Below are 27,619 nucleotides of genomic sequence, written 5' to 3' on the forward strand. Positions count from 1 at the left end.
TTTGAGCTGATATTTCTATCATGCATACAGGTAAGAGACTCAGATTTTTGGGCTGATGTTGTTTCTTAATTACAAGTGATACTTTCAACAAGTATCTTCATTTCTCACCACCTATCTGTTAGACACCAAGCAAAGAGTTTAAACCAGCACCCATTTAAGCTGCGGAAGGTCTGCAAACTCCTATTTGTAACATAGTCACAACTGGATAAACCTTGTCAGCTTCCTATGAAAAAGAAAAGAAGGAAAATATATTAAAAAAGCAGGAAAGCTTTCATACCAATAAGCCCAGGGATGGAGGAAGGCAAGGGAAAAGGGCTGCTTGGCAACTCCATGTGGAAAAAGTGTCTTACGCTCAGAAGCCTCTGCTTATAAATATGCATATATGTGTGTATTTTCTCTCTCATTTTCCTTTTCTAATACAAAAAGCTTCTGTGCCTATGAAGTTATGTGGCTGAACCACAGGGCTGGTCCCAGTGAAACGGGACTGACCGCAGCGGTGCAGGGAGAGCCAGGGGCACCGCTTGGAGTCATCCCCCTGCTCAGCTCCGCACCCTGAAGAGCACTGCCAGCCAAAGGGCCAAAAATAGAGCTGAGACTGTCCACAAGCCTGCGTGAACAGCCAGTCTGTCTTCTCAAGAGCTTTATCTACATTACAACAGGACAGACTGCTGCTACGCACATCACTCAGCCTGCAGTTTCCATTACTGACAGTGATAGAAGAGATGAAGTTCTTAAGAGGCTGGTCATCATAACCAGCATTATAAACGTTAAATATATTATTTCTTTCTATTAAACCCAGTTCTTGTTTTCTTTCTTGATTATTTCTCCTCCCTAACTATCTACCACTTCTCTGGACGCTATCAAGAATGACAAGGCACAACCCCTCTGCTCCACAGAGTTTTAAATAGCATTTCTCCAGACAAGCTACAAGAGTGCTTGAGTCCTGGCTTGACTTCTTGTACTGAGCAAACATCTCTGCTTTGCCTGTGTGCGGACAAGGTGCAGCATTGAAATCTGGCTTTCATATTTGCTTCAAACCCAGAGAAAAATGTCCCTTACGGGTGGCATGCTGAAGAACGCAGATATGCAGCCATGCTGAGCTAGTTAAATACAGCCTTTTATGTTCAAAGACTTCATTCAGTCTGCGGCAAAGCAGGACGGAAGCAAAGAGAGGAGCTTACAAGCTTGGACAGGATCGCACATAGGAAACAGGCTTTATTCCCTTTAGCAACGACTCCAGTGGAAAAACACACACAGGACTTGGAGCATCTGATGCGGCACAGCTTCCATGCCCTGGCTGAGTCTGTGCCTTTTATGCAAATGTTTCTGAGAATTAGTTTATCTGCCCTGTATCATAGGTTTTCTCTGGGGATTTCTCTGTAATTACTCTTCACCCCCTTTTTAGATAAACCCAAAGGCGTACAAATTGAGTTGATTTGCTCTGTATTGGAGAAAGCGTTAGAAGAAAGTTCCTTCTGACAGCTGTTGCTTCAACCCCTTTTAACATTAGTAATACATAACAACACTGTTAATCCCCTTCCAAAAAACAGAATTTAAGGAGGAAACAAGCAATTTGTACAGGCTGTTCAACACCTTAACAGCAGATCTGGAAAGAGCAGGGAGCTCTACCTTCAGAGTCCAAGCCAAGCTTGCCATCCCTCTTGTCCCACTGCCTCTCCACCTAGGAAGGGTCCAGACACAGTCTGGAAAGCAGATAAACAGCAGGGAAAGCTGGCAGCCTGGCAGGACAGATGAGATCTGTCCAAAAAGAAAGCAGCAGTCAAAAATATACAGCTCTGAACACTCTACCAGAAAGCCAGTAATGTGGGAAGGACAGGAGAGCATCAGCACACTGAGCACATTCTGGAGTTACCTCTTATTTATAAGCATGGAAGCATCAGGCTGAGTCTTCATTTTGGGCTGTGGGACAGTGAAATGAAAATCAAAGGTTTCCACCCCAGACACAGTGTCTACGAGTCTTCCCTCTTAACACAGTTCAAATGCCCTCAAGATACGCTGTAAATTTATTGTAATGCGCTGGACTAAGAAACATAGCAAAATACGCTTTATTTAGCTGAAACTGGGAATGCTTCACCACATCCCCGGCAGAATGACTTAAATAATGGAAGAGTCCAACAGTTAAAATTGGTCAATCCAAGAATAGTTCATTCAACCCAGCAGATGTGCTGCAGCAGGACAAAGTTATGACATTCACAGAGCTTAGCCTCACCTTGGCTCACTGGCTGAGCAAGATTTTTTCATGTTTTATAATAAATGACTAATTCTCTCCAGATCCACAGGCTGGGACCATACGGCATGGCAGAAAGGCAGCAGCACCAAAGGACACTGAGCTTGGCCTGGGTCTCCTTTGCAAATGCTGAAGTCAAGATTTTGTGTCAGTAGGACCTCATCCAGGCTCACATGTAAATCACTCCCCAGAGACAATATTGGACCAAACGCTGTATTTTGTGCTTCCTGCAGTTGCTAATATTACGCATGATGGGTGCAAAGCATTCCAGTATTGAAACAGAAGCATTTTCTAGACCCTTGCCCCGATGGAGAGGATACAGACATGGTGCAGGGGAGCACAGAGACCGAATCCAGAGCATCTAGAGAAAACGTCCTTGCTACAGTGCGACTTCTCTAGTTGACTTTTCTGAATCTGAACCTCATGCTAACAAGGGAACCACTAGAAATGTTCAACTCCAATACAGTCAACATGCACGTTCTCCACAACACATCAGAGTTTTTGCATGATACACTGCAAACTTTTTATGTGTGTGTATAATAGTAATGAGACAGGCAACTTGAGATTTATTTTCTCCGCACAGTATGTGATCCATGCCACTGCTCTCATGTCATGTACAAATCGAAAGAACAAATGAGCAATTTTCATTATCAACAGAAACCATGGTGTGAAGACAAGCAATGGAGGATGTAACCCAGGAACTTGCTGCTTCTACACAGTCCAGTAAAAACAAGACAAACAAACAAAAGAACTCAAACCAAACAAAGGTTGTATTGGAAAGGGATGGGCCAAAGCCAGCAGGAGACATCCCATACTGCGTTGGAGTCAGCAAAACAGCACCAGCTCATCTGAGCAGCCAGCATGACCCTTGCTTCTGTTAAATGTATTTACTAATGGGTCTGAAATCAGATAATTCAGCTTCCTTCACTGCTCAGTACAAATGCAGCAGGGGGTCCAGACAGCACTGGAGACAGATCTCCAACCAAGACCAGTTTCCTCCTACAGACATTTCCACACACCCAGCTCCCCGGAGCTGTCTCCTGGGGTGTACAGGTCTAGGCCAGGTCACAAAGTTATCCTTAGTCTCCACCTACTTTGGCACTGGGGTGGTGGGAGACCCCTCAGCAGAATAACACTTCAGAAGCATCTACAGCACCTACACAACATCAGGATTTTAGAGTTGGCTCCCTCAAGGGCAGGATGCGTGCCAGCTCGTGCACTGCAAGAGCACCCAGTCCTACCTCCTCCTCCAATCCATCCTGCCCTTTGCTATCCCCTCAGGCCATCCTGCTGTCAACTAGGAGGATATAAAACGACAGCAAGGACATAACCTCATTTGCCCTGCAGTGGATGCAGAGCAGGTACCTGTGCAAGCTGCTGGGACAGATTTTTCCATTCCCCTCTAGGATGTGCATATCCATTGCAACACATTTATGACCACCTGTTCAGGAACATGCAGGGTGTGAAATCTATCTCATTTTATCCACTTCACAGGTGCTATCCAGAAAATTGCCTTCACTGGCAGCTGTATTTCATCCTGCTTCACACAGACAAGCTCTAAAAGCTCCTTAGATAAAATGCCTGGAGAAGACTTCATCAGTAATGGGGCCTGGAGCTGTTAAAAGGAAGATAACTCACACATGGTTTGATCCACATCACACCACCACTGCCTCAGTGACTTCTGCAGTATACCAGGCCAGCTGCAGGAGTCTGAGCTGCAAAGTTAGTGCTGACATAGAACATCACCTTCAGAGAAAGAGCCCTGCAAACAGAGCTGTGAATGTCACTGGAGATAGCTGGGGACAGAAAGGTTCTGGAGGAGCTGAGGACTGCAACAGGGACACGTCTGTTTGCAGAGTAGTAATGGAAGAAGAATCTCTATTGCTCAAAGCCCCAGTCCAATGAACCACACAATTACAATTTCATTTCCATTAACTTGAAATTCACTTGTAACATTAACCTCAAAAGGAATATGTTTAAAGAAAAAAAAAGGGGAAAAAATCATGTTCATTTCCAGCTCTAATCAGAAACACGCACTGAAGAATAAAAGACACTTTTCCAGAGTCTGTGTAATAGACATTCTTCACAAAGAAGCTGAACACAGCTCAAAAAAAAAACCTCCTTCAACTCATGTGCCTGGTTTCTTTCTGGATCAAATATCTCTGGCAGTAAAGTGAGCTTTCACCGGGATGGAGGGATACTTTTTCCAAGGGGCACCGATTACAGGCTCAGGAGCAGTCTACTACCTTCTCCAGCACAGCTACTGCCGTACGGGCACGTCACTAAGCTGTATGTGTCTAGGTCAAAGGCAAAGAATAGACCATACAGCCTAAAATATCATTTCACTGGTGTGGGAGCTGAATATAATCAAGCTGGGGCCAGACAACACTGCTAATCAGCACAGCACTATTAACATAAGTGGAGCCATGAGTTCACACATAGAAAGAACTTGGCCAGAGGCTGGATTACAGATAACCCTCGAGGAAGCCACGGGAAAATTGGCATTAGAAAGACACATATATTCCTACCACAATGTTATACTTCTGGCAGGTTCCAAACTCATTCTAACACTAAAAAAAAAGTTCCAAAAGCTCATGCTAACAATAAGAAGCAGAAAGAATTAAGCCTCGAATTTTCCAATGCTAGAAAGTCTTCTCCAAGGCCAGCAGTGGCCTGCCCAGAGCTTCTGGCCACAGCAAAGGGTAGAAGGACCGGTCTTGCACGTTGTTGTAGAAGACAACAGGGTACCCAGCTCTGCAACCTTTGCTCAAATCCAGGCTTTGATTCAAGATTTTAACTCAAGTTAAACCACAGTAATTCTCAGGAAGTCAATTGATGAAGGCATTAGAGCTCAAGGCCAGAAAATTGCCTTGACTGACCTGCAAAACCCACACCACACATTTGCAACCAGCCACCCTGAAACTCAAGCTCACGCTTGAACAAAGTCTTGGCTTTTCAGAGGCATTCAGTCTCAAGGTCGGGATTAAAACGTTGGAGTGACCTCAAATGCTTTGGCAAGAGGCTCATGGTTAAAACGACCTTCAAACAGCACAGAAACTGTGGCTTTTCACCATGCTTTTATTCTGAGGTGAGCAAACTCAATCCTCAGATATTCACTTGACAGAACTAACAAGATCATTTCACCATTGTTTGTGATTGTCTGTTCTTTACTGCCCACAAATTCCTCACAGCTGATAGTCATTCGGAGATACACTGGACAATCATGAGAGCATAAAAAAGAGTTAGCATAAGCAGTTTTCATATGAAAAAGCATGTTAGTCATCATCTGTGGTCCTTCTGGTTAGAGTGTTTCAGTAATCTGGCCGGGCAGCAGAAGGGTTGCCACGTCACCACACTGACACATCAGATAACTTGTATAAATGCGTATTTATAATGCAAGCATCCATACAAATTGGAAGGGACTGGAAAAACAGGCCTTTTGTATGCACTGTCAGTTTTGCTGGTTTATGTGACTCTTACTTAGCAGCAGGAGGGAAGGAAAAAAGGATTTATAAAGGAACAGACAACTGTTCTTGTGAAGCAGTACTGATCAGGAATGGACCTGGTAACAACTGTCAAGTCTAAAATTACTTCCAGTTCACTGTTGAAGCTAACCAGACCTCCAAAGAGATCTTATCCCTCTATATTTACCCTGCCTCCACCACACTCCTCGTTTGGTCATATCCCTTAGCTTCTGAAATCCAAGAGGGAGAAGCAGCAAACCTAAGAGCTACAAACAGCGTCCTCGTAGCATTTTCACTAAATGAAGGAGTTTTGCAAGAATACAACACAGAGCTGACAAAACCATCACGAGAGCAGCTTGTATCTGGTCCCATTTGTTTCACAGAACCTGCAACATCCCAGGAGTGATGGGAAGGTATCTGAACTCACCCAAGCTGTGGCTTTGCTCAAGGAAGGAAATAATCAAACTCTTACATTATCCAGCTGCCACAAGAACTTCAGAGCTAGAAATATGTTAGCTAATCATTAACATTAGTAGTACGAGAGTGCCTGGGAACTTGAATGGATGAGGGATAAGGCTTAGCATGCAGGTCACTGGAAAAAGAAAGAACAAAATGAACTATCCCTGCTCATCCTTTGCCTTTCAAAAACCTTTGAACATTTACAGCATCCAGCCTCACACATGCACCTAAATTTCTCAGGTTCCCCTGGCAATGGCCATGGATTAGTTTGAAAAAAAACACCAACAGATTTGAAGGAGGGGAAAGGAATTTTAAAACCGCAATGTGGTATTTCCATATGGATCAAACACTCCCGAGACACCCCGTAGCTCTCCTCCCCACTCCTCACAGGCCCATAACACTCTGGCTCTGCCCACACAGGAGAACTCCTGGTGCAAACTTCCCAGCCCAGCATCTGGATCTGTGCTACGCTCTGACACTACGTGCAGCTTCAGGTTTCTAAGCAGCAATGTGTTTTTTCAGATTAAAAAAAAAAAAGAAAGAAATAATCATTCTTACTTAGATGTTAAATCAATTTCTTGTTGCTTTCTTGGAACCTCAATGCAATCCAAATCTAATTTTTCAGCCACAGCATTTGCTTAGTGACCGCTCGCGGCTTCCCTGCTCTTGTTTCAGACACACTGAACTCCCAAACTTGTTACCAGGGTCCCCCTGCTGCAAACGTCACTGGATTTATCATCTGAGCCCTGCAAGCCCGGGGCTGCCATCAGGATGTAATACAGACCCCTTCTGTTTGCCAGGCTCTGAAAGGCAAATGTTGATTTTTCCCAGAGAGGGATGAGGGTGTAACAAAGAAGAAAAGCCGAGAACAAAGAGGCAGCAGCTTTCTAGCCAAAGGGCTGCCAGCTACAAAGGGCAGAGGTTAAGGGTTATTCTGATCCTGGGTGACCCACCAGGCTGCTTCGCGGAGGCGTGTCTGTAGCTAACAGGACACCCAGAGCAGATCTGGCCACTTTGGACTCGCAAACCTTAGGGAACAACTCCCTTCACAGCTGGAGGAGATAAGTGGCAGCCTTTGGTTTTTAGACCAGTGTCTAAGGGAAAAACTCAGCCAGGGATTTTATGTGGATGCAAGCACTCAAGTCTAAGTCTCACTCCAGACTTGTGTCAAAGTGCCCTTTTCCTCCACCCAGTACAAGAGATGCTTCACTGCACCATGTAGCTTCTGGATGAAGGAACCAGGTACAGGTATAGAAGCAGCCAAGAGACCACGGTCAATAAACCTTATTCCCTCCCTGGCCAGAGGCTCAGATACATAGGGTCAAGATTCACAAACAGTCTGGCCACTTTATTGGGAACCAGTAACCTTGGAAACACATTAAGCTCAAGCAGACAACGGTCACTATTCTCTCTGAATCAAACTTTCACACAAAGGTCCTTGGGGCTACAAATGCTACCTGGAGCTCGTTCATCCAAGCTTCCATAGCGTAGCAGCAGACAGAACATGCACACCTTGTAATCACACATTCCTACAATGAGCCTGGATAACTTTGGTAAGAGCCCTACAATCCCTACATCCAACCTGTAGTTCAGAAACCAGCTCCCTGGGTAGCCCCTACACAAGAAATTTAAGCTCAGAATTGCAGCTGCTCCATTGGGAAATCAAACATCCACTTTCCTACATTTGTCTTTGACTCCAAAGCCTGAGTTCTTGATTGAAAATAATCTTGATTTTCTTCTCATCCAAGGCTAACCTACCCTAGGAAGATGCTGAGGTGAGTAGCCAGGGAGGACAAGCTCAGCAACAGGGTCAAAACCATCTGCAGGGAGAGGAGTTAGGAATCGCTTGGCTGCCATCACATCACTGCCATGATTTGTTGCACATAACTTTCCTCCTCCACATATCCCTTTCCCTGCCTGCAAAATGAGGTGTCAAACACTTCCCCTGCTTATAGGAGCAGGACGGATGCATTATTTAATGTTTTTACGTTTTAGCAGTACTGTTAAGAATGATTCAGGCACTATCTATAGAACAGTGAGATCATGTCCGCTGTCCTTAAACATCAGGGAAGAAGGGAAGTTACAATTTGAGACTACGATGAAGCCCTGGACCCATATAATTGGGGGGTTTCTCCTATTACGTCTTCCACAGAAGTAGCCAAGGCAATTTAGTTTCATAAACTAGTAACATTCTTTGAATGTTTTTCTTTCTACCTTACAATTATATTTAATAGCGGCTGTAGTAGGGAAATTGGAAGAGAACTTCAGCCAGTTTTTAGGATGTCTCTTAGTGCCAAATGTTGCAGATCAGCTTACGCTACAGTTTGCAAAAGTGCCTTTACAAACTGTAGATTAACTCCATCTCTACATCTCTATCTTGAGAGAGGCTAAATGCATCTTAAAAACATCTATGCTGCGATTACAGTTCTTTCTTCCATCTCCAAGTCAGGCACCCACAGCAAAACTGACTGCAGTCCCAAAGTCAGCTACACAGGCCGTTTAAGGCTGTATCTGTGAGAGGTCAGCATTCAATGCTGATATGAAATTTCCTGTGAGGTTCCCCCTCTCCCCTCAGTCTCTCTCACATGAAGAATTTAAAGGCATTAAATAAGGACTAGGTTCTCAGAACCATGCTGAGCCTCAGAATGCCTGTTCCTGCGCATCAGAGGAGTAAGGCATCCAGCACAAAAGCACTAAATTAATTTAAAAACAAGATGTAGAATTAATGCATAAGTGCTAATATCTTCTTGGCTTATCCTTTTAAATATTTAAGGGACAAAATAACTCTAGACCCAGCACCTACCTTTCTGCCAAGCCATGCTTTCCAACAACCAGCTCTACAGAGAGGAAGCAGGAAAAGTAAGGATAGTTTCATTTAAATAAACTGCAGCTGTGGGAACCACCACTACTTGATCCTAACTTCATGATCTTCTCCATAGGTACCAAGTGGTCCCAGTACAACTCCTTCCTCTAATAGGTTTCTGCAGCTGCCAACAAGGGAAAGGTAAAGCACCTGGCACCACCAAAGAGCTCAGCCCTGGCAAAAGGCAGAGTGAAATCACTCTTGGCACAGGTGAAAACCATTTCAAAGCATGGAGCACTGCCTGCAGCCTCTAAGGAAGCTTTTCTCTCTTAAAAGGAGGCTCGCACAAGGAGACACAAAGCCTATTCTGTAGGTCTGACTGAAAGGCAGCATTGTACGTGGAACATGGCACGCTCAGGGTAACAGAGCTGGGCAGCAGAGGTCCTGGCCCAATCCAGAACCCCTCCCTCAAGCCACTCACCCCAACAATTCAAATGTTCAGCCTCCACTATGAAAATCCCTGCAGTGAAAAAGGCAATTGCTGTTGTTTCTGTAACAAATGCACACGTACGCACAGGATCCAGACCTGCTTTGTGCCGGTGTGAGTTCTCATTGGAAACCTCTGCCAGCAACTACTGAATAATCCAAACCTCCATGCACTGACCCTGGCACCACCAAGACCTTCCACTGTGCTAAGCAGCAGCATGAGAGGATTCCCAGTATGGTAAAGTTTATGGACTTGTACCTTAAGGAGTAAGTAATGAACCGTGTCGTGAGTGACCTGCCACAGTGCATGCGCAGGCTGCTGCGGGCCAAATCCAAAAGGTTTTTTCTCTATCTGGAGGCTCGGCTCACTTCTGACGACCCCTACATCACTGTCAGGGTTTTTTAGACAAGCTGACTGTTTTTGAATGGCACCTTTCACAGTCAGAAGGCTCCAAGACCTCTTGTCCAAAGGGGGTTTGTGACACTGTCACGTCCCTGCAGCCCAAACCTGCCCTGACCCTTTGCTTCCCCTGTAGGAACGTCTCTTCCCTGTCCAGAGCTGGAGGATCAATGAGGGGCCAAGGGAGGATGCTCTGGGGGGTACTGAAATTCCAGCCTTATCTCCAAAGGTTGAGATCACGGGTAGAAAATGTTTCTGTGTTGTCTCAGCAAGCTTCCTGCTGGCACCCTTCTTCCTCTCCACAAAAGCACCTCTTGTGAGCAGTTTCAGAGCCAGAGAAGAATCTTCACTGGTACAAAATAAACGTGTTTACTGTTTCTGAGACATCGGATCTGCAACGTCCTCGGAGTGATCCAGCTGTTCCCCAAGCAGCTCTGCCAGGGGAAGCAGCCCCAGCTGCACAGAGGGATGCTGTCGCTTCTGAAAGCTTCTGGTACACCTCTGAAAACTGGTGGCCGCGTCTGCAAAGGAAGGATGCCTGCTATTTTGGAGAACTCTGCTTATCATCCTAAGGCTTGGGTTTGACTCTGCTCTTCCACAGCTACCTACAAGCCTCAGGGAAGAACCTGCTTGAGCATTTGCCCATTAAAAGCTTTAGCAGGAGCCCCAGACATGGTGAGTCACGTCCATCCCAGGATGGAGGTGGAATTAGGGTGATTCATCTGACAGCCTCGGGCAGGAGAGAGGCTGCAGGGACCAGCTCTGATTCAGAGTTGCTTTTACATGGCAAAAATTAAATTAAAACTTAGGCAAAATTGAATTCCACCTTGTTTTTAATTTTTTACTGGCCTCAGCGCTCTGTAATACAGGATCTTAGCTCTCTCCAAGCATGAATATTAATGTCTGAAAGGCTGAAGACACTTACAGGAATAGGAAGCACTTTGGTTATCTGCACAGTCATTAGACAAGGAGCAGGAGTCAGGATATCTGATTATGCCCCAACCTGGCCACACAAACTGAATGAAGCCATTTGTTTCTCTGCAGCTCAGTTTCCCTCAGCGATAAAGTGGGCATTTTTTTCATATATTTCTTTCACAGGGGATTTCACTTGAGAAGGCTCCGGGAACACAGTAGAAAAGGCGATGTTTATTCACAAAGCACATCCCTTGAGTAGCCCAAAGCCTCTCTGTAGGGCTCTGCTCTGCTGACACCAGGACAGTGTAAGGCCACTGCCAGGTAGCCCCACGCTCCAGGAGAAGGTGAGAAACAGCCACATCCTTCTCTAGAGGGTATTGTCACCACGTATGCCCTATGTCTCCTGTGCATAAACAAAGCATTGACCTCAGGGCTCTTGGGCATCTGTCACCATCAGTTTATTCCGGAAGAGAGTGAAATTAAAAAAATAAACCCCACAGCTGAAACAGTGTTTAATCTTGCAAAGATTATGATTATATGATTTGAAAAGCAGGGGAGGCTGTTAAGCCCCTAAAGCAGAGGTCTCTACTTGATTTACAATAATCTATAGGCAACAGGGCTTGCATGCTTCCAGGATGTTCAGAGGGACTATGCCAAGGCAGTTTTTAATCCAAAGACTGATCTCCTAGCTGTATTTTGACCTAAGGACACATCATTCATTAACCATCAGAAATGGGAAATAGAGAAGTTATAAAAGATGAAGATGATCCCAAGTAGGGATGAAATGTCAGTATGCTAGAGAATATTAAAATTTTAATGAATTCTAACACACTGGAAATGGAAAAGCAAAAAAACCATGAATAAGATGCAATGTGATTCAGCAAGGACATTTGCAAAGGTTTAATCTATACACTAGACTCCCTCAAGCCAGTGATTGTAGGAGGCTCCTACAGAAGGTTCATGTCCTATGTGGGCTGAATTGCCAGATTTTATCATCATCAGCTACAGAAATAGCTTAGGGTGACAAGTACTCCAGGCAGGTGCTTACAGGAAAGTGGGATGGAGCTGACTGCACATTGGGGTATGGTAGGTAGACTGTCAAATCCCTGTAAATGAGATGGCATCCAGGCTCAGCCCCAGGAGAACTTCACCTCATAGAAGATCAGAATTAGACCACTCCCTTTGCAAACCTCTCACACTGTGAACTGGATCCTCAATGTGAAAAGTCACTCAATGCTAGGCAGAGCAGCTTTGCTTCAAGAGTTTGTCTGCACTTAATCAGCTTACTATTTAGCCCTATCATGCCCTTAGGATTCCCTCCTGTGTAAGACACCAGAACAGATCAGCTAACCGATGAGCTCCAGAAAACCTGACCGTACCTGGCCAGCCTCGCAGCGAGTAGGTTACTCCTATCAGATCTGCACCACCGATTTCTTCCCCAGCCTATGCCCATCCCTGCAGCAGCGTGAGCACAGAAGGAGTGGCAGAGCCTTGTGGAAACACCCAGAGATCCTCCACTCCACGGGGTTAACAGGAGATCTTCAAGGCTGTGTTAATAAACCGTGATTTTGCCTTGAAACTGTGAGTACCTTGGAACAGGACAAGGTGCTGCACGCCACCTGCTCCAGCTCCACGTGACAGCCGGGTATTTGCTTAGAGAGAAATGCAAACAAACCCACCCTGGTAAGCTTTACATTCACCTAGAAATTCAAACAAGGTCATCTCCAGACAGAAAACAGGAGTGCACAGAACACTCCTGGGTAAAGCAGCTGCCCCGGTGCCTACTCAGGCAGCCCTGGCAGCCCACACGCAGCAGAAAGGAGGTGGGGAGGAGGCAGGAGAAAAGCCACATTTCATTGACAGGTTATCTGAGCAACCTCCTCTCCTTATGCAGTCACAGTTTCCTGCCATACTGAGCACAAGAGGAGTATTTTTAACATCACGTCTTCTCCTTTTCTGACCCACTCTTCTCCATCTAGTGATACTTTTTCCAACAAACCAAGTAGGTTTGAAAAGAAGATGCAACTTCTGGTTCTGAATTCACCTGACCTAAGAAACCAGGGTGGTTTTTCCCTGTGGTTGTAATTTCTGCTGTCCAGGTGAGAAGCTAAGCCCCACACATATTAAGGTGTGCAAAGAAGGCACAGTTCCCACCCATAGGGGCCTGAGATCTGTCCAGCAAGTTTAGAGAGAGCCCCGTGCCCTCTACCTGTGCTGTGATTATACAATGGAAGCTCTGAAGGCAAAGCTACAAACAGTTGATGGCTCCTGTGCTCTTCAAGGGAAAGGTAAATTCCTATGCAGATGCCTAACTTCACTGCGAAGTGTTCACAGAGCAGACATTATCAATAAAAAATGCTTTCTGTACTCATAAGAACTCATGTTACTTCATCAACCTATTTAGAACAAAATTTATAACAAAGCAAAGCAACTATGAAATAATTCAAGGGTTACTTGTATAGCTCTTATCTTCTCGGAGGCTGTCACAGCATCCTTGCCAGTACGCCCCAGTACAACTTCTGGCTGTTCTAATTCATCCCAGCACACAACTCTGAAGAAATTGCTTCCTGTCTTGATATTTTCCCTCACATCCTTACAAGATTTGATGCTTCTACCCTTCCTCTTCCAGAGCTGTCCAGCTTTGGCCCAGAAGCAGGTGGAACCTGGTTTACCTCCTGTACCCACCCTCCCCACCCTCAGTGCGTGTCGGGAGAGAGCTGCAGAAATGCTCAAAATATCTATAAATCACACACATACACTCAAACCCCAGGGCAAAGACCAACACACCGTGGCTCACACCCTGCTCCTAGGGTGTGTGAGAAGGAAATATGCTCAGTTCTTTAGTGAAGTCATTTCCTTCGTTGCATCTCTGCTCCTGGGCATTCCTGAATAGGTCTTTCCCCCGATCAGTCTCCACTGCTGCACATTCTCTACCAGAACAGCTTCTCTTTTGCCATCCACAGATCCACATGAAACACCTCTCACCCTGCTATGCTTCTTAGTAGGAGTCTGTCCATCAGACACAGAAACAGCTTTGGATGCAGAAACATCTCTACAGGGCTAGTAATAAGGGCATTTTGTTTATTTTTACCCAAGACTGTGGTCAGGTTTTCTACTAGCTCCCCAGGAGCCATGCGACTGTGTTGGACAGATCTTCCAGCTCTTGCTTCCCTGTGTCTGGAGCCACTAACTCTGCTCCTGTGTTAAAACCTGTGCCAATAGCAGCCAGTAAACTGTTCACCAGGGAACAGGAGCAGCCTGTGAAAGGGTCTAACTCAGACATGTACAATCAGAAGCACCTAGTGCACCGACATGGAGGATTTTTCTGTCCTATATCCATTCCCAGGGGCTCTCACCCTTGTACGCACAGCCCAAGGGACATAAAAGGCTCAGTAAGATCTGAACATTAATCCAGACAATTTCTTAGTTCTTAACCCAGCCAAATCCAGAAACAATTTCTCAGTACCCCCTCTCTCCCACAGCTCAAGAGCAGGGCTCTTGTGTTTCTCATGATGCTTGAAAACGTGGCAAAGCCAAACAAAAAAAAAAAACAAACCCAAGACCTCCTTTAGCCACAGACATCCTCCTCCCCTCTTCCCACCACAAACACACTGTCCAAAAAGCCTGACATGCATTTTAAAACATTAGTGGCTGATGCCAACTTCCTAGAGAGCAGCTGGTCTGCGAACGAGCACACAGAGCAGAGGAGCTTTTCTGCGGAAGCACGTTTGAAACCTCCACAGATGGATCAAAGTCCCAAGGTTTGAGCTCATCTTGCCCAACATAAACTCATCGCTCCCAACATTAGCTGCTGAAATCAGCTGTCGGATTACTTCCCGTCACTGTTGGGAGGTTTATCTGACAAAAATCCACTCCAGGAAATAAATAACAGCCTCGTGTTGCAGCTGCCAAGCGGGACGGGAGAGACCACCCAAGCCATGACATCCCCCAACAGCCCACAGCACTGACAGCCTCTCCGTGCTCAGATGTGGGACTCACCAACTGAAGCGTCTCACTTGTCAGTATAGCAATTCGGGAAAGAGTTTACAGATGCAGATGTAGTTGAATGACGATGTCGAAGGACAATTAGCTACAGTCATGTTAGTTCTTCAGGCCACATAAGTCTAAACTCTTCCGTAAATACTCAACAGCTTTGAGACATATAACTCATCTCCAAAAATGCAAATATTAAAAATTGAATCCTTTGAAATCCCATGGTAGGATGTGGTGGGTTTGGTACAGCTTGCGCACAACTCAGACTCACATTTCTTGGTATTACACTCGATTTGATAAAACATGCTCTTTTAAGCATGTGAAGGCAGGACACCAGAAGGAAAGAAAACCCTCACGTGGCAGACAGGGCTGTAAGAGCACAAAACGAAGGTCTGAATTTAAGGATTTCCTGGTACTTCTAGCTACTGACCTTAGATAAAAAGCAATACAGCACATATGACTCCTTTTATTACTCGAACACTGAAAATCAGCAAAGTCAGAAACCTTCCCCAAAGCAAACCAGAGGATGAGGAGGATTACGGCTTTTCAGGATTGGACTGACAATAATATCAGCTTTCACAATGCATCAAAATAAATTCCATGCAGGCATAAATATTTTTGTTTCGTCTGCATTCTTACTGATTAAAAAATATAAATATCTTGAAGAATTTCTTCACCATGAGAGTGGTGAGGCAGTGGATCAGGTTGCCCAGGGAAGCTGTGGCTGCCCCATCCCTGGAGGGGCTCAAGGCCAGGTTGGATGGAGCTTGGGCAGCCTGATCCAGTGGGAGGTGTCCCTGCCTATGGCAGGAGGGTGGAACTGGATGGGCTTTAAAGTCCATTCCTACCCAAACTATTCAAATTCTATTATTTTAATTTTAAAAAAATCATTGAAAGCCATTTTGGAAGGAAAATGGAAACTGAATATTAGGAGAGCAAAGCAGCTGTAGAGTGCTGGTAGCCGACAACCCTGGTCACAGACCTGGGCAGGCTGGGATCTCCCCTCCAGATGAGTCAGTGGGTGTCACTTGGTCTTCTGCAGCCCAGAGTTGTACCTTTCTTGCAGGCAAACCAGAGCCTCCAGGCTCTTAACTCACAGCTTTTCGTCAACCTTTGACTCACTCGAACAAAACCCTGCCACCTCCCATGGTCCACCACGTGCCAGGCCTTTGTCCTGACTTGTAATACACCCAGATCTGTTCTTCTTCTTAGCAACTTTTTATTTGTACGTGTCCAGACACTTACAGCTCAGCCACTGAGTCATTCAACAACTGCTCTCAGCAGTAACTGCTGAGGGCATCTTGTCCTTGTTTCCTTTGTTTATTCTGTCCATTATATAAAGCCACAGGCAATCCCCATTTCCCTTGACAACATCAAAAGCAAAGCAAACTTGCACCCAGGGACTGCTCTTGAGAATCAGAACTCCAACTTGCTCCCCAAGTACGTGAGCTCAACATTTCCCTGCCATCACCACTAGAGACATGACTCCAGAGGAGCTGAGGGAACAACCGAGTGCCTGGGACCCTTTGGGTCCCCAACAGCTGCTTTGGGTCAGCCCTTCGAGGCCTCAAAGAGAGCTGCTGGGTGCTGAGCTCTTCCCAAAGCAAGCTGGTTCCTCTGCAGAACATCTCTTGGCTAATGCGCTCTCTCCCCTGGGAATTGGAGCCCAAGCTCCATTACTCCCTCAATCCCTAGAACAGCAATACTCCCACACCAGGAAATTATGGACTTTCTTGACCTTTTTAATTTCCATTATGCCTTTAGCTGTCTCCTCCCCCTATACTCCTTCTCTAAACAAATCTCATAGCGGTACAAAGTGTTTCCTGTAAATAATGTTCATCTGGCATGGGCAAAAGACAAAAAAAATGATAATAAGAATCCCTTTTGCTACTAGTTCCAGCTTGCAGTTGTCCCTCCAGTTTAACTTCCCTCTACTCAACCTGGGAGGCTTGAAAGGCAGCACGGTGTTTGAGGGAAACGGAGGGGACAGTTACATGGCCTCTTCTCCCAAGTGACAGGGGACAGGATGAGAGGGAATGGCCTCAAGCTCCGCCAGGGGAGGTTTAGGCTGGACATTAGGAAAAATTTTTCATGGAAAGGGTCATTGGGCACTGGCAGAGGCTGCCCAGGGAGGGGGTTGAGTCCCCTTCCCTGGAGGGGTTTAAGGCACGGGTGGATGAGGTGCTGAGGGACATGGGTTAGTGATTGATGGGAATGGTTGGACTCAATGATCTGATGGGTCTTTTCCAACCTAGTGATTCTATGATTCTATGCAGGGTGCATTTTCCTTTCCCAGCCTCCTGCTGCTGTCCCACACTGATGCCGGCCTCTGCCCTAGGGATGTCTGAACCCCATCATGCCCCATGACAGGGACTTGGCACACATGGCAGTGGAAGTTGCCTTACAAGCACAAAGCTGGGAGTCCCTTTTGGACTCCTTCAGTGATAAACGGGGAGCCCCATCTCACAGCAGCTGCAGGAAAGGGCTCTGCAAGCCTGTGCTCTCATCTGAACGGTGAGTTACACAGAAAGAAGCAGCTTCCCAGGCAGCAGTTAACCCCACTCTTAAACATAAACCCTTTAAAGGGTGTTTCGATCTGTCCTTGTCACTGGTAAGTCACTGCAGGCCAGTATGGGAACCGGCTGACTCACCAGTGACTGTGCCGCCTCTCTCCCACCACTCGTGGCTATTTCCGTAGGGAAAGGGCTGCGTGAGCACAGCTGCTCTTCCCGAGCACACTGGGACTGGCAGGAAGGGCAACTCCCTGGGGTGTTGTTAAAGACACGGGCATGGCCAGCTAGCATCACCCCTAGGGACAAGTGGATCGCACCCTCTCCCCTCCGTTACAAAAAGTAAGCAGAGACTTTGCACCTTTATCCAGCAGGTTTAAGTTTTCACAAATCACTGCAAAACAAAGTCTGGTTCTCTTCCACAGAGTTTGCCCTAGATTTAGATCCCACCTGCAAAACCCGTGGCGTGCCTGGTCTGGAGGAAGGTGTACCTGCCCATCGCAGTGGGGTTGGAACTAGATGATCTTTAAGGTCTCTTCCAACCCAAACTATTCTATGACATCTTTTGTCTAAGAGGGAACAGATTAACCTCAGGCAAAAAGCACCACTTGCTATCAGGTAACCAGCAGCACCAGAGGGAGCAGGGAGTTATTCTCTGCAGTAACATCTCTCTGTTCCACATGGCAGCAGTTCTCCTTGCTCACCCCAGGTGGGCACAGAAAGATGATCAGTGTTTCAGGGTTAGCGGATATCACCTCATTGGACCCCACACTGCTATTTGTTATTTTCTACACACGTCTACATGTTGCGGTTTCTTATTTGTCTTTCCCTGCAGGCTGGATTCCCTTGCTTCTTCGAACTATTTCCTAACAGATGTCAGGATGTTTTGCTACCTGAAGTTCTACCACTGCCCGCACACGCCAGCCAACTCCGCCAACAGCAGAGCACACAACCAAACCCATCACGCTGATCCTGCCACCCCAGCACAGCAACAGTGCTGCTATAGGAAAGTATTTTCGTAACAAGACTACATCAATCATCACGAACCATCAGAAACATGTGACAGCAAAGTGCACTGACATTTATGGCAATAAATTCTGTCAGCAGGCAAATAAAATACAGCAGTCATGCTTTTTGATTGATCATCTCATGGTTCCACCTCATTTTTTTGCGGCAAAAGCACAGAGGTAAGCTTGCCAGGATGGATGCCAGCTGCCTTCAACAACTCTTGATATCTGCTACGCCACAGAAACAGACTGAGAGGCCCTGAAAGCAGCTGAGGAAAATCAGACCAAGGATAAGGGCACTTTTGTCTATCAGAGACTCCAACAATTTGTAGCATTCTAGCAAAATTACAGGCATTACTACCACAAGAGAGGACAGAGACATTAGAAATTTAGCTCTCTAAAGCGTACCTTTTCATTTAAAAAGTAACCAAAACAATCGTTAAAGGATTTTAGCTGTTAACCACACGGTTCAAGCCTGGGCAATTCTGCCTCTCAGCCGTGGCACTGGGGTGGTTTGCAACAGTGCCCTGCTCACGCGTCCTCTGCTGCCCATCGGACACCTGTCACAGAGAAATTTGGAAGCTTGGGAAGGGAACGACATGATATTTTCACCCCATATCCCTCAGGATAATCACACTCATTCCCTCTGGGCATCTCTAAACATTGCTAGAGTTCAAACAACAAACCAGGGGCAGCAGCCAGCAGGAATGTCAAAGGTCACGTCCAACTGTGCGCGCAGTGGTGGGGAAGTGAGTCAGGCAAAGATGGAGCCAGGAACAGCATAATATGATAGACTGAGTGATAAAAAAAAAATAAATGAAGGGACTTGTGGAAGAAAATCCACCATGTATGAATGTGAGTAAATATGGTGGTGGCTGATGCCTGGTTGGAAAGTGGCACAGACTAGTCAGAGATGCAGTTGTCCAAAAGAGTGAGCAGGTGTTTTCTAGGCAGGAACCACATCAGGTTTCTTCTTTCTTTTCTTGGGGGCTTGAAAGCAAGGATGAGGTGCTGGGGACACTTGGTATTAAGCAGCTTTCAGGAGGATCTGAATGATACGGATCATCCACACAGCTGGCCAAGCCAACCTGCAGAGCTTTCAGCACCCTGAAGAGAAGATGTAAAGCCCTTTGTGCACTGCTCTTCTTGGATTATCAAGAAACAAGTTCGTTTTGTAGTCCTTGTTATTTTCCTTGTTGCTGCTTCAATAACACAAAGCACCACAAAACCACGTTGTTCAGAACTTCCACAGCCTCAGGCAAGGGACCAATGTTACTGTGGCAGTTCACTCGGTGCTGGCACTGCCAACACCACCATTCCTCCAATTGTCTCTTCTCCTGGGCTCCAAAACTCTTTCCTAATCCTTCTCCTTTATGTCCCCCATGTTCACACTGATTTTACAAATGCTTCAGCTCTGCTCTGCCACCAGTTTGAAAGAAAAGAAATCCAGTACATATTTCACTGCCGTGCTTGGCTGCATAGACCCAGAAGTGGGAGAGGGCAAGGATGTGGCAGTGGAAGAGCCAAAATAGCATTCTCTGAGCAAGGTGAAGGAGAGGAGCTGACTGTGAACAACGCAACAGCACAGCACAAGCTTTTGCCTCTAATAAAAGCAATGATACACAAAGATCAACCCAATAATCAGCATGCTGGGAGCTGCAGGGAGCTGCTCTGCCACCAGCTCTGTCCCACTGAGTGGTGACGACACATGATGGAACAGAAACCCTGGCATTTTTTCTGCACCTGCTATTCTGCAGAAGCCTTCCTGAAGGCTGATGCATTTACTTACTACACCTGTTTGCACAAAGCACAAAACAGCCGTTCCAGTGGCTGTTGGGATCCTTCATTAACCAGCTTGCTGCCGCAAAACTGCAAAGAGCTTTGCTCTCAACCCACAGCAGCTAAATACTTACTTGCAACAGAGACACCCCAAACATGCTTTGGCACATCATGTTCAGATAGGGCTGTTTCACAGAGAGGTAACAGGTGGGGAGGAACAGGACGAGAGGAAATGGCCTCGAATTGCACCAGGAGAGGTTTGGATTGGATATTAGGAAAAAGAAATTCTTGACTGAAAGAGTGGTGAAGCATTGGAACAGGCTTCCCAGGGAAGTGGTGGAGTCAACTTCCCTGAAGGTGTTAAAAAATGTGTAGCTGTGGTGCTTTGGGACATGGTTTATTAGGCATGGTGGTGTTGGGCTAAGAGCTGGACTGGATGAGTTTAGAGGTGTCTTGCAACCTCGATGATTTTACATTCTATGACTCTGAGCTGGGACAACAGTGATGTTGGTTCATCTGAGCAGGTGAAGGCACTGCTTGCACTGAATGCAGGTTCTGAGCAAGACAGTTTAAAAACCACTGACTGAAGATCCAGCTTCTTGTGGTTGATTGCAAATCCTCAGTACAATCTTTTATTTTTTATTTTTGTTTGATAGCTTATTGGCCCAGCAAAACAGGTTTGGGGGAGTAAGAACTGGCTGTGAGTTTAAGCTGGGGGAAAAAAATGGCCTTTTTATTGTTACATAATTAAAACCAAAATATTTTGAATTTCTGTTCAAAATTACAATCTAAAATTAAATGAATGTTTTTGTTGGATCCAAGCAATACAGTTAGCTTGATACTGCAGTTTGGCCAGTGAACTAAAGAAAAAAAAATAATTAAATAAATTAGCATGAACAATCCTGTTGGGTTTTGCATGGCTTAGACAAACACAATGCCAGTTAGCTGACGAGAGTTGAGCCCTGTTTGGGAGAGAACAATGGGGCTCTGCAGACAGCAGGTCATCTCTGCCCCATCCAGCAACTTTTACAACTGGGAGGCTAAAAACCAGAAGGGATCATGCTGGGCCCCTCTTGTTATTCTCAGCCTGAAAAAGATTCAGCTTCAGCTTTTCCAGACTGTCTCAGAAGACCATCTGCAGACGATGTACTGAGACCCCTCTCAACTAGCAGTGTCCATCCAACCACAGCTCTTGATGCTCATTTAGGGTCCAAATCTATCCACCACTTCTGGAAGAGGTTGCCTAGAGAAGTTGGGAATGCCCCATCCCTGGAGGTGTTCAAGACAAACTCTGAGCAACTTGATCCAGTGGGAGGTGTCCCCGTGGGTGGAACTGGATGATCTTTAAGGACCCTTCCAACCCAAAGCATTCTATCATTCTTCATTCACTCTGATGAACTTCATTTACTGCCAGATGAGCGCCTGCGTGCAGTGCGTGCCCCGGGGCTATCACAGCTGCACATCACAGCTCTTGCTCACTCCACCAGCCGCATGTACTTGAGCACAAACAGGGAGCCTTTTAGAGGGATAAAACCCCAACCTGCCCTCCTCCTACCACCAGTAACTGCTGCTGGTTGGACTGGAGCTGTGGGTGTTCAGCATTTGCAGGGCACCACACAGTGTCAGCACCAAGGCAAAGAAAGCAATGAGTCTGGGATAAGAGGGGATCCTGAGACACTGTAAATGAACACATCAGAGGACAGAACACTTATACCAGACTCCCCAGTCTAGATAATGCCGGCAAGTCCAGTTTGACTTACATTCTGTTTTCCATGGCAATCTTTTTGCAAGTCATGATATGGGAAGAAAAATGTTCCCAAATCCTAATGCAGTGATCAGAACCCAGGTTTTTGCTGTTGCTCCTGCAGTTCTCCCTATAGCCTCAGCTCATGAGGAACTATTTCTCCCTAAGTGCCTAAGCAATAAGTTGGGAGGCCACAGTTTAGGTAAGTGTGGGCACACATAACCACTATGGATAAGTCTGGAGGTACTGACATTAGAACAATCCTTATTTCAGTGTACGCCAACATCTTACATAAACCTGCTGCTGCCAACAGTCCTTGGCCAAAACAGTTTGCACCATCCTTGAAAATACCTAGAGATCATCGTGTTATTTTTCACAAATTCTGTCTATTACTTCTTTGTTGATGCAACTGTGTTTGAGTAATGGAACACTACAATTAAAAAACCCTTAAGAAGTAGTATTCTGGTACAACATCTCAGAAAAAAACTCTGAGTCCTAAGCTTCTGAAATAATAGATATCCCTAAAGCAAATGTACAACTGGCTTTGATATTATTGCTCATTATTAACTCAGTGTGTAAAATCCCCTTTCCACCCTCTCCCCTCCTCCTCCCACTGCCACCAGGGAGTTCCAGGGAAAACATCACTACCAGGCTGAGCCACACACACCTACAGCTACAGCACAAAGGTCTGAGCTTCTCTCTGCTGGTAAGAGATAAAGCATCCGAACGTAAACTCTTTATCCCATCACACCTACATGGCATGTGCCCAAAAGTCATAGCAGATGGGTAATGATTTCCCCTGAAGTACTTCAGAAAAGGTAAATCCTGCCTGGGGAGGGGAGCAGTCTGCTAACCGGAGAGAACTACAACAGCTTTGCTGCAGACAGAGAGGAGGACGGAGCTGGAGCTTCAGCCCCATGAAATTAAGCGAGATCCTCCAGCTGGGTCTAAAGGGACCCAATGCATAGAACAGATTCAGAATATGCTGGAGTGGAGCAAAGAAGGCTAGAGAGAGGTGCTCCCTAACCTCAAAAAGCATTTAGAAGATGCTTATTGTTTCCTTTTGTCATCATTTTTGGGAGATTCTTAGCCAGGCACTGTACTTCCAGCCTGTCACGGGCTGCCAGCAACATGCTTGGGAAGCACAGTCTTTGCAGCTGAGAAGTCACATTGTCACCTCACCAGTTTCTCTGGCAGTAGAAAGTCCAGAGGCTCTGCAGCCTTCTGTACCTCTTACCCAGGTCTCACAGCAATATTCACTGTGAAATGCCCCAAAGCAAACCACCATCGCTGTTCCCGGATTTATAAAATCCCTGGTTTCATGGGAGAAGGAGGCCTGGCAATGCCCTGCACAGAGGTGGCAGCTCTCCAAAGGCAGCCTCCCCACTGCGGTGGGTGATTCATTGAGTGCCTTTCTGCTTGATGAATCAGCAAGAGGCAAGGCCCCAGCACAGCATGGCCAGGGGCTGCAACACTGAAAGTGGAGCCTTTGCAACCCGCAAGCAAGAGCTGCTCATGCTTTTTACAAGCTCTGAGGTGGTCACAGCACAATTGCTTCAACGTACTGTATCCTGGCTAGTGCCATTCTGTTCATTTGCCTTAAATAACTGCCCTGTGCCAAGGGAAACCTCAAGGCAAACAGTGTTTCCAAAATACCATTGCGGTCTCTTTTGAATTAAAGGTTGTGACCAGATGTTAGCTGACCTCAGTTGCATCACCAAGTGAAGGGGGGCTTGGATGCTGACCAGAGACACATCAATCGCATCAGGAAGGGGGGGTTGCAGTGCCACAGCTCCACTTCAACACCATTGCAAAGCAATTAGGGATCACTTGGTCTCATTGGCAAGAAGTCGTAGTAGCAGGTCACGCAATACTGACTGCTTCTTCTTATGACAGCCTCGAGGTTTGTCCTTGCACAGCTCCTGTCTGCTCCAGGGCTGCCTCAGCCTCCATCTGCCCTCAGGAGGGCTGTACAATAAAAGGTTTCCCTACGCACAATGCACAACCGCTAATAGCCACTTATATCCTTTACAGTGTGCTAATAATCATACTTAGGCTTTCTCAGGTTCCAGGCATACAAACCCTAATAAAACCTTCCTGGCAGTTCATTTAGCAACACTAATGAGAGAAGAGAAATGTGCAAGAGAGAACCCATTACTGACTAATTTTAACAATATGCAGGCAGTGGCATGACACAGGGAATTTTCCGAGTGAAGACAAACCCTCAGCTCCTGTGGTTTATGAGCTCAGGCAGAGTCCAGTTGGCCATGTCATGGCTCGAGTGATTCGTAGCGTGGCAGCTGCCCCAAACACCCCTGCAGTGCAGCTGGACCTGTGACTCAGAGCTTTAGGAGGCGCACAGCACAATGACACCGTGTTCCCACAGCAGCCAGGGTAGAACCAGACTTACAGAACGCAGGGTCATGGGCTGGTAGCTGGAGCAAGCAGAAATCACCTGCAGAGCAAAGTCCTGCACCTGGAGGAGCTGACAGAGGCACCTGAGCTTTATGGGGTGAGCAATGGACCTTTTGTAGGGGACGATCCTGCCCTATCAGGCTGTAGACACTTCTTGGGACCACTGGCTAGATTTCACAGAAGTCTCAGAGAAGTTCCATCAGTCACGGTTGCTTGCTCCCGCGTTAGCTGAGGAGGAAGAAACCTGTGAGAGCAGAGGGAACAGACCTCACCCTGCAGGGCAAGACCCAGAAAACCAGGATGGGGAGCAGGGAGAAGAGAGTGCGGCAGCATTAGGGGATCCTGATGCTTCTACACCCGATTTGGAAAGCCCTCCAGCCCCGGAGGCAGCTGGTGTCACACCCAATGCCACCCAGCAGAAATGTTTTTTGAATAACAAGGTCAGTGCCACCAACGCTGAGTTTTGCCTGGAATAAGCTGCCTTCCTGGACTTGTTTTGCTTTTTAATCCTTTTTGGCAGATCAACAGGGTATGTATATATGCAGTGAAACAGCCCCTCGCCCTACTACAGAGCTTCTTGAAGGAGAAGAGCTTGTGCAAGTTGTACTTTTGGGGTTTTCTTTTAACCTTTTTCCAGCACAGAGAGAAAGGGAGAGAGCCAAGAGGCGAGAGAGGCAGCGGAGTGGCTGCTTGCTCACCTGAATACGAGGATTTCTTCATGCCGCCGCTTCGAGCTGTGACATAGGAGCGGGGCCAACGGGGCAAGGCGTGGAGAAGAGCGGTTCCTGGAGTGTTGTGGGTGCGATCCTTTTGTTGGGGTGGGCAGGGACAGGGAGGGGACGCACGCTCCACAACCACATCCACACGTGCAGCTCCAGCCGAGGAGCAGCCCAACGCTCCTATTAATTAGCACACACCTTTCCTAATCTCGCACACGGTTATGGGCTGTTCCAACTCTCTTGGCACCAGCAGGGGTAGAGCAGGGCTCAGCTTTCCCGGCGGCTGTATGTTATCCCCTTGGAAAACAAACGGTCCCTGGGGATTATTCCTACCAACTCCCAGCCCTACAGATCCCAGTGTATTTATCTGGTGCAACAAAGGGAAGGGAAAGAATTTCATGCCTCCAAACGGTGCACCCCATGGCTTTGATACAGCCCTTTGCTGCCGGAGCGGCTCAGGTCAGCGCAGCTCTCAAGTCAGGCAGTTTCTAGTTCAAAGTGCATCGCTGGCCCGGCAGCACCCTGCAGTGTAAACACCTCTTTCCTCTTCAAACCCACAAGAACTCATTCAAGGCTGTAAGCTGAGCGACGTGCTTGTGCAGGCTTATGACACAGGGAGAGCTACATGCAAGCGGTTACTCACTTCTTGGGACAGTGCAGAGAGCCACGTACCCCATCACCAGCTCCCTGGAGCACTGGGATCTGGCATCTTCCCCAGGACAGAGGGGAAGAGGAGGCTCCACTCCACTATTCCTTATGTGCCGCAGCACGTGGATCTGCCAGGAGATCAGACGTACTCCTGAGAGCTGCCTTGTGAAATGCACTTTGGATAACTAGTTACACAAATGCAACAAGCTGGGAGCTTTATGAAGACAGACAGGAATAAAAAGCAAATTAAGACTAGCTATGACTGAAGGCACAGTGAGTGCAGGAGCCCGAACCACTGGAGGAAGGACTGGAGTGATCACTGGAAAGATTTCCACAGCCTGCTCGAGTGAGTCACCCACATGAAGGTGCGGAGCACAAGTCCTGTCCACATGAGAGAATTCCACCAGTTCAAAGGTTTCAGTAAGAAGGGCTTCCTGTTTTCAGACTTTTCCACAGTAGGAGGAAAAAACCCCAAACTCTTCTTCCCCCAAATCCTAGCCCTGGCATTCCATGGGGACAGAGGAAGAGAGTAGGATGCGCTGTATTAAGAGTCATTGCCCCATCAGTATTTGTTACTATTTCTAAGCCACAGATTATCACCTCTATAACAGATGTTTTAAAAAGGATTGTCTGAGCCTCTCTCAGGCATTTAGTGTAAAATGTGAAGAGCTAGTTGAAATTGCTGGGGGATTCAGTGCTAAAGCAGACAGACTTTGCACTGAGAGCTCAGGGGCACTCGCACGCTCCCAGGTTTGAAGCAGTGACAGCTCTTCCTACTGCTGTATGATTACACTACGTTACTGTTCTGCCGTGGTCTCCAGCAGGGAAATGTTAACAAAAAACTCGGCCATCAAGGAAACTTCTGAACCACCAAAGCTTTGTTGCTTAAGTAAACGTGTCTGTAAGCCCATAGCAACAATATGTTATTCTTAGTCATTAGTCACAATTTATAGAGGGGAAACAATAGTCTTACCCTACCTCATACTCTAAAGCAAGGGAAAAATCAGGAGTAGAACCCACACCTGAACAAGAATTCCTGCTTTTGCCTACATCTCTGATGGATGCAACTACTTTTAATACACAGCACTTAGAGGATACACTGAACAGAAGATCAAAAGACAACTTTCTGTTCTTGCGTAGGGGTGCACATCCATGTGTGCCTGATTAAGTGTGCGATTATGTGTGCGATTAAGGGTAGGGTCCCACACGTGTGCATGATTATGAGTGCAAAGTGTCCCTGTGCCTTTGCGGGGCTGCTGGTGAGCAGCGTTTTCGGAGCCGTGGCTGGGGTACAGCCATCTGATCAGCTTGACTGCACAAATACAAACAGCAAATTGTGGAGCAGGCTTTCTACCACAGGGCCAAACAAACACGATCAGACAGAAAATGGCTGAAGGGATTTTTTTTTTTCCCCTGAAATATCGTCTGACAAAGAATCCTTTTCTTCGGCTGCCTGGCCTCGGAATTGCCAAGAGAATCAGTCGCTTGGCTCAGAAGAGCAGGTTAATGCTTAATACAATGCAGAGCCCACAGTATTCAAATAGGTAAGTCATTTATAGCTTTTTTTCCCCCCCTTCTTTCATAAGATAAGTGAGGGAGTTCATTGTTTCTGAAAGTGAGGGATTCAGACTGCTGGCTGAGCTCAGCTGCAGCACAGGCAGGCACCATGTCCACGCACCCATGGCCTGCCAAACAGCTCGGATCTGACCTGGCCCATGCATGTCCCCACTGCCAAACGTATCCCATCCTAACACTCCTATGCCAGCACGCTGCTGGCAAAGATGCAGAGCTGGCCACTTTTCAGACAGCCCGTGCCAACATCACTTGTCTCTGCCTCAGAATCATAGAATCACCAGGTTGGAAGAGACCCACCGGATCATCGAGTCCAACCGTTCCCATCAATCAGTAAACCATGTCCCTCAGCACCTCATCCACCCATCCCTTAAACCCCTCCAAGGAATGTGACTCAACCCCCTCCCTGGGCAGCCTCTGCCAGTGCCCAATGACCCTTTCCGTGAAAAGTTCTTTC

General features: G+C 46.7%; 1 protein-coding gene across 2 annotated transcripts in view; it reads right to left on the minus strand.

Annotated features, from left to right (window-relative positions):
- Window positions 1-25,068, minus strand: part of SEPTIN9 (septin 9) — a 145,941-nt gene extending 120,873 nt beyond the window's left edge. Inside the window, exon 1 of one of the 2 annotated variants that reach the window (XM_069872867.1) lies at window positions 24,922-25,068. In XM_069872867.1, the coding sequence (XP_069728968.1) occupies window positions 24,922-24,943 (22 nt within the window). In that variant the 5' untranslated portion in view covers window positions 24,944-25,068. Of the gene's footprint in view, window positions 1-8,974; window positions 9,006-24,921 lie in introns of those variants that run through there. The other variant, XM_069872868.1, reaches the window with a different exon arrangement.
- Between the last annotated feature and the right edge of the window lie 2,551 nt (window positions 25,069-27,619).

The sequence above is a fragment of the Phaenicophaeus curvirostris genome, chromosome 19 (assembly GCF_032191515.1).
Source record: "Phaenicophaeus curvirostris isolate KB17595 chromosome 19, BPBGC_Pcur_1.0, whole genome shotgun sequence".
Taxonomy (NCBI): domain Eukaryota; kingdom Metazoa; phylum Chordata; class Aves; order Cuculiformes; family Cuculidae; genus Phaenicophaeus; species Phaenicophaeus curvirostris.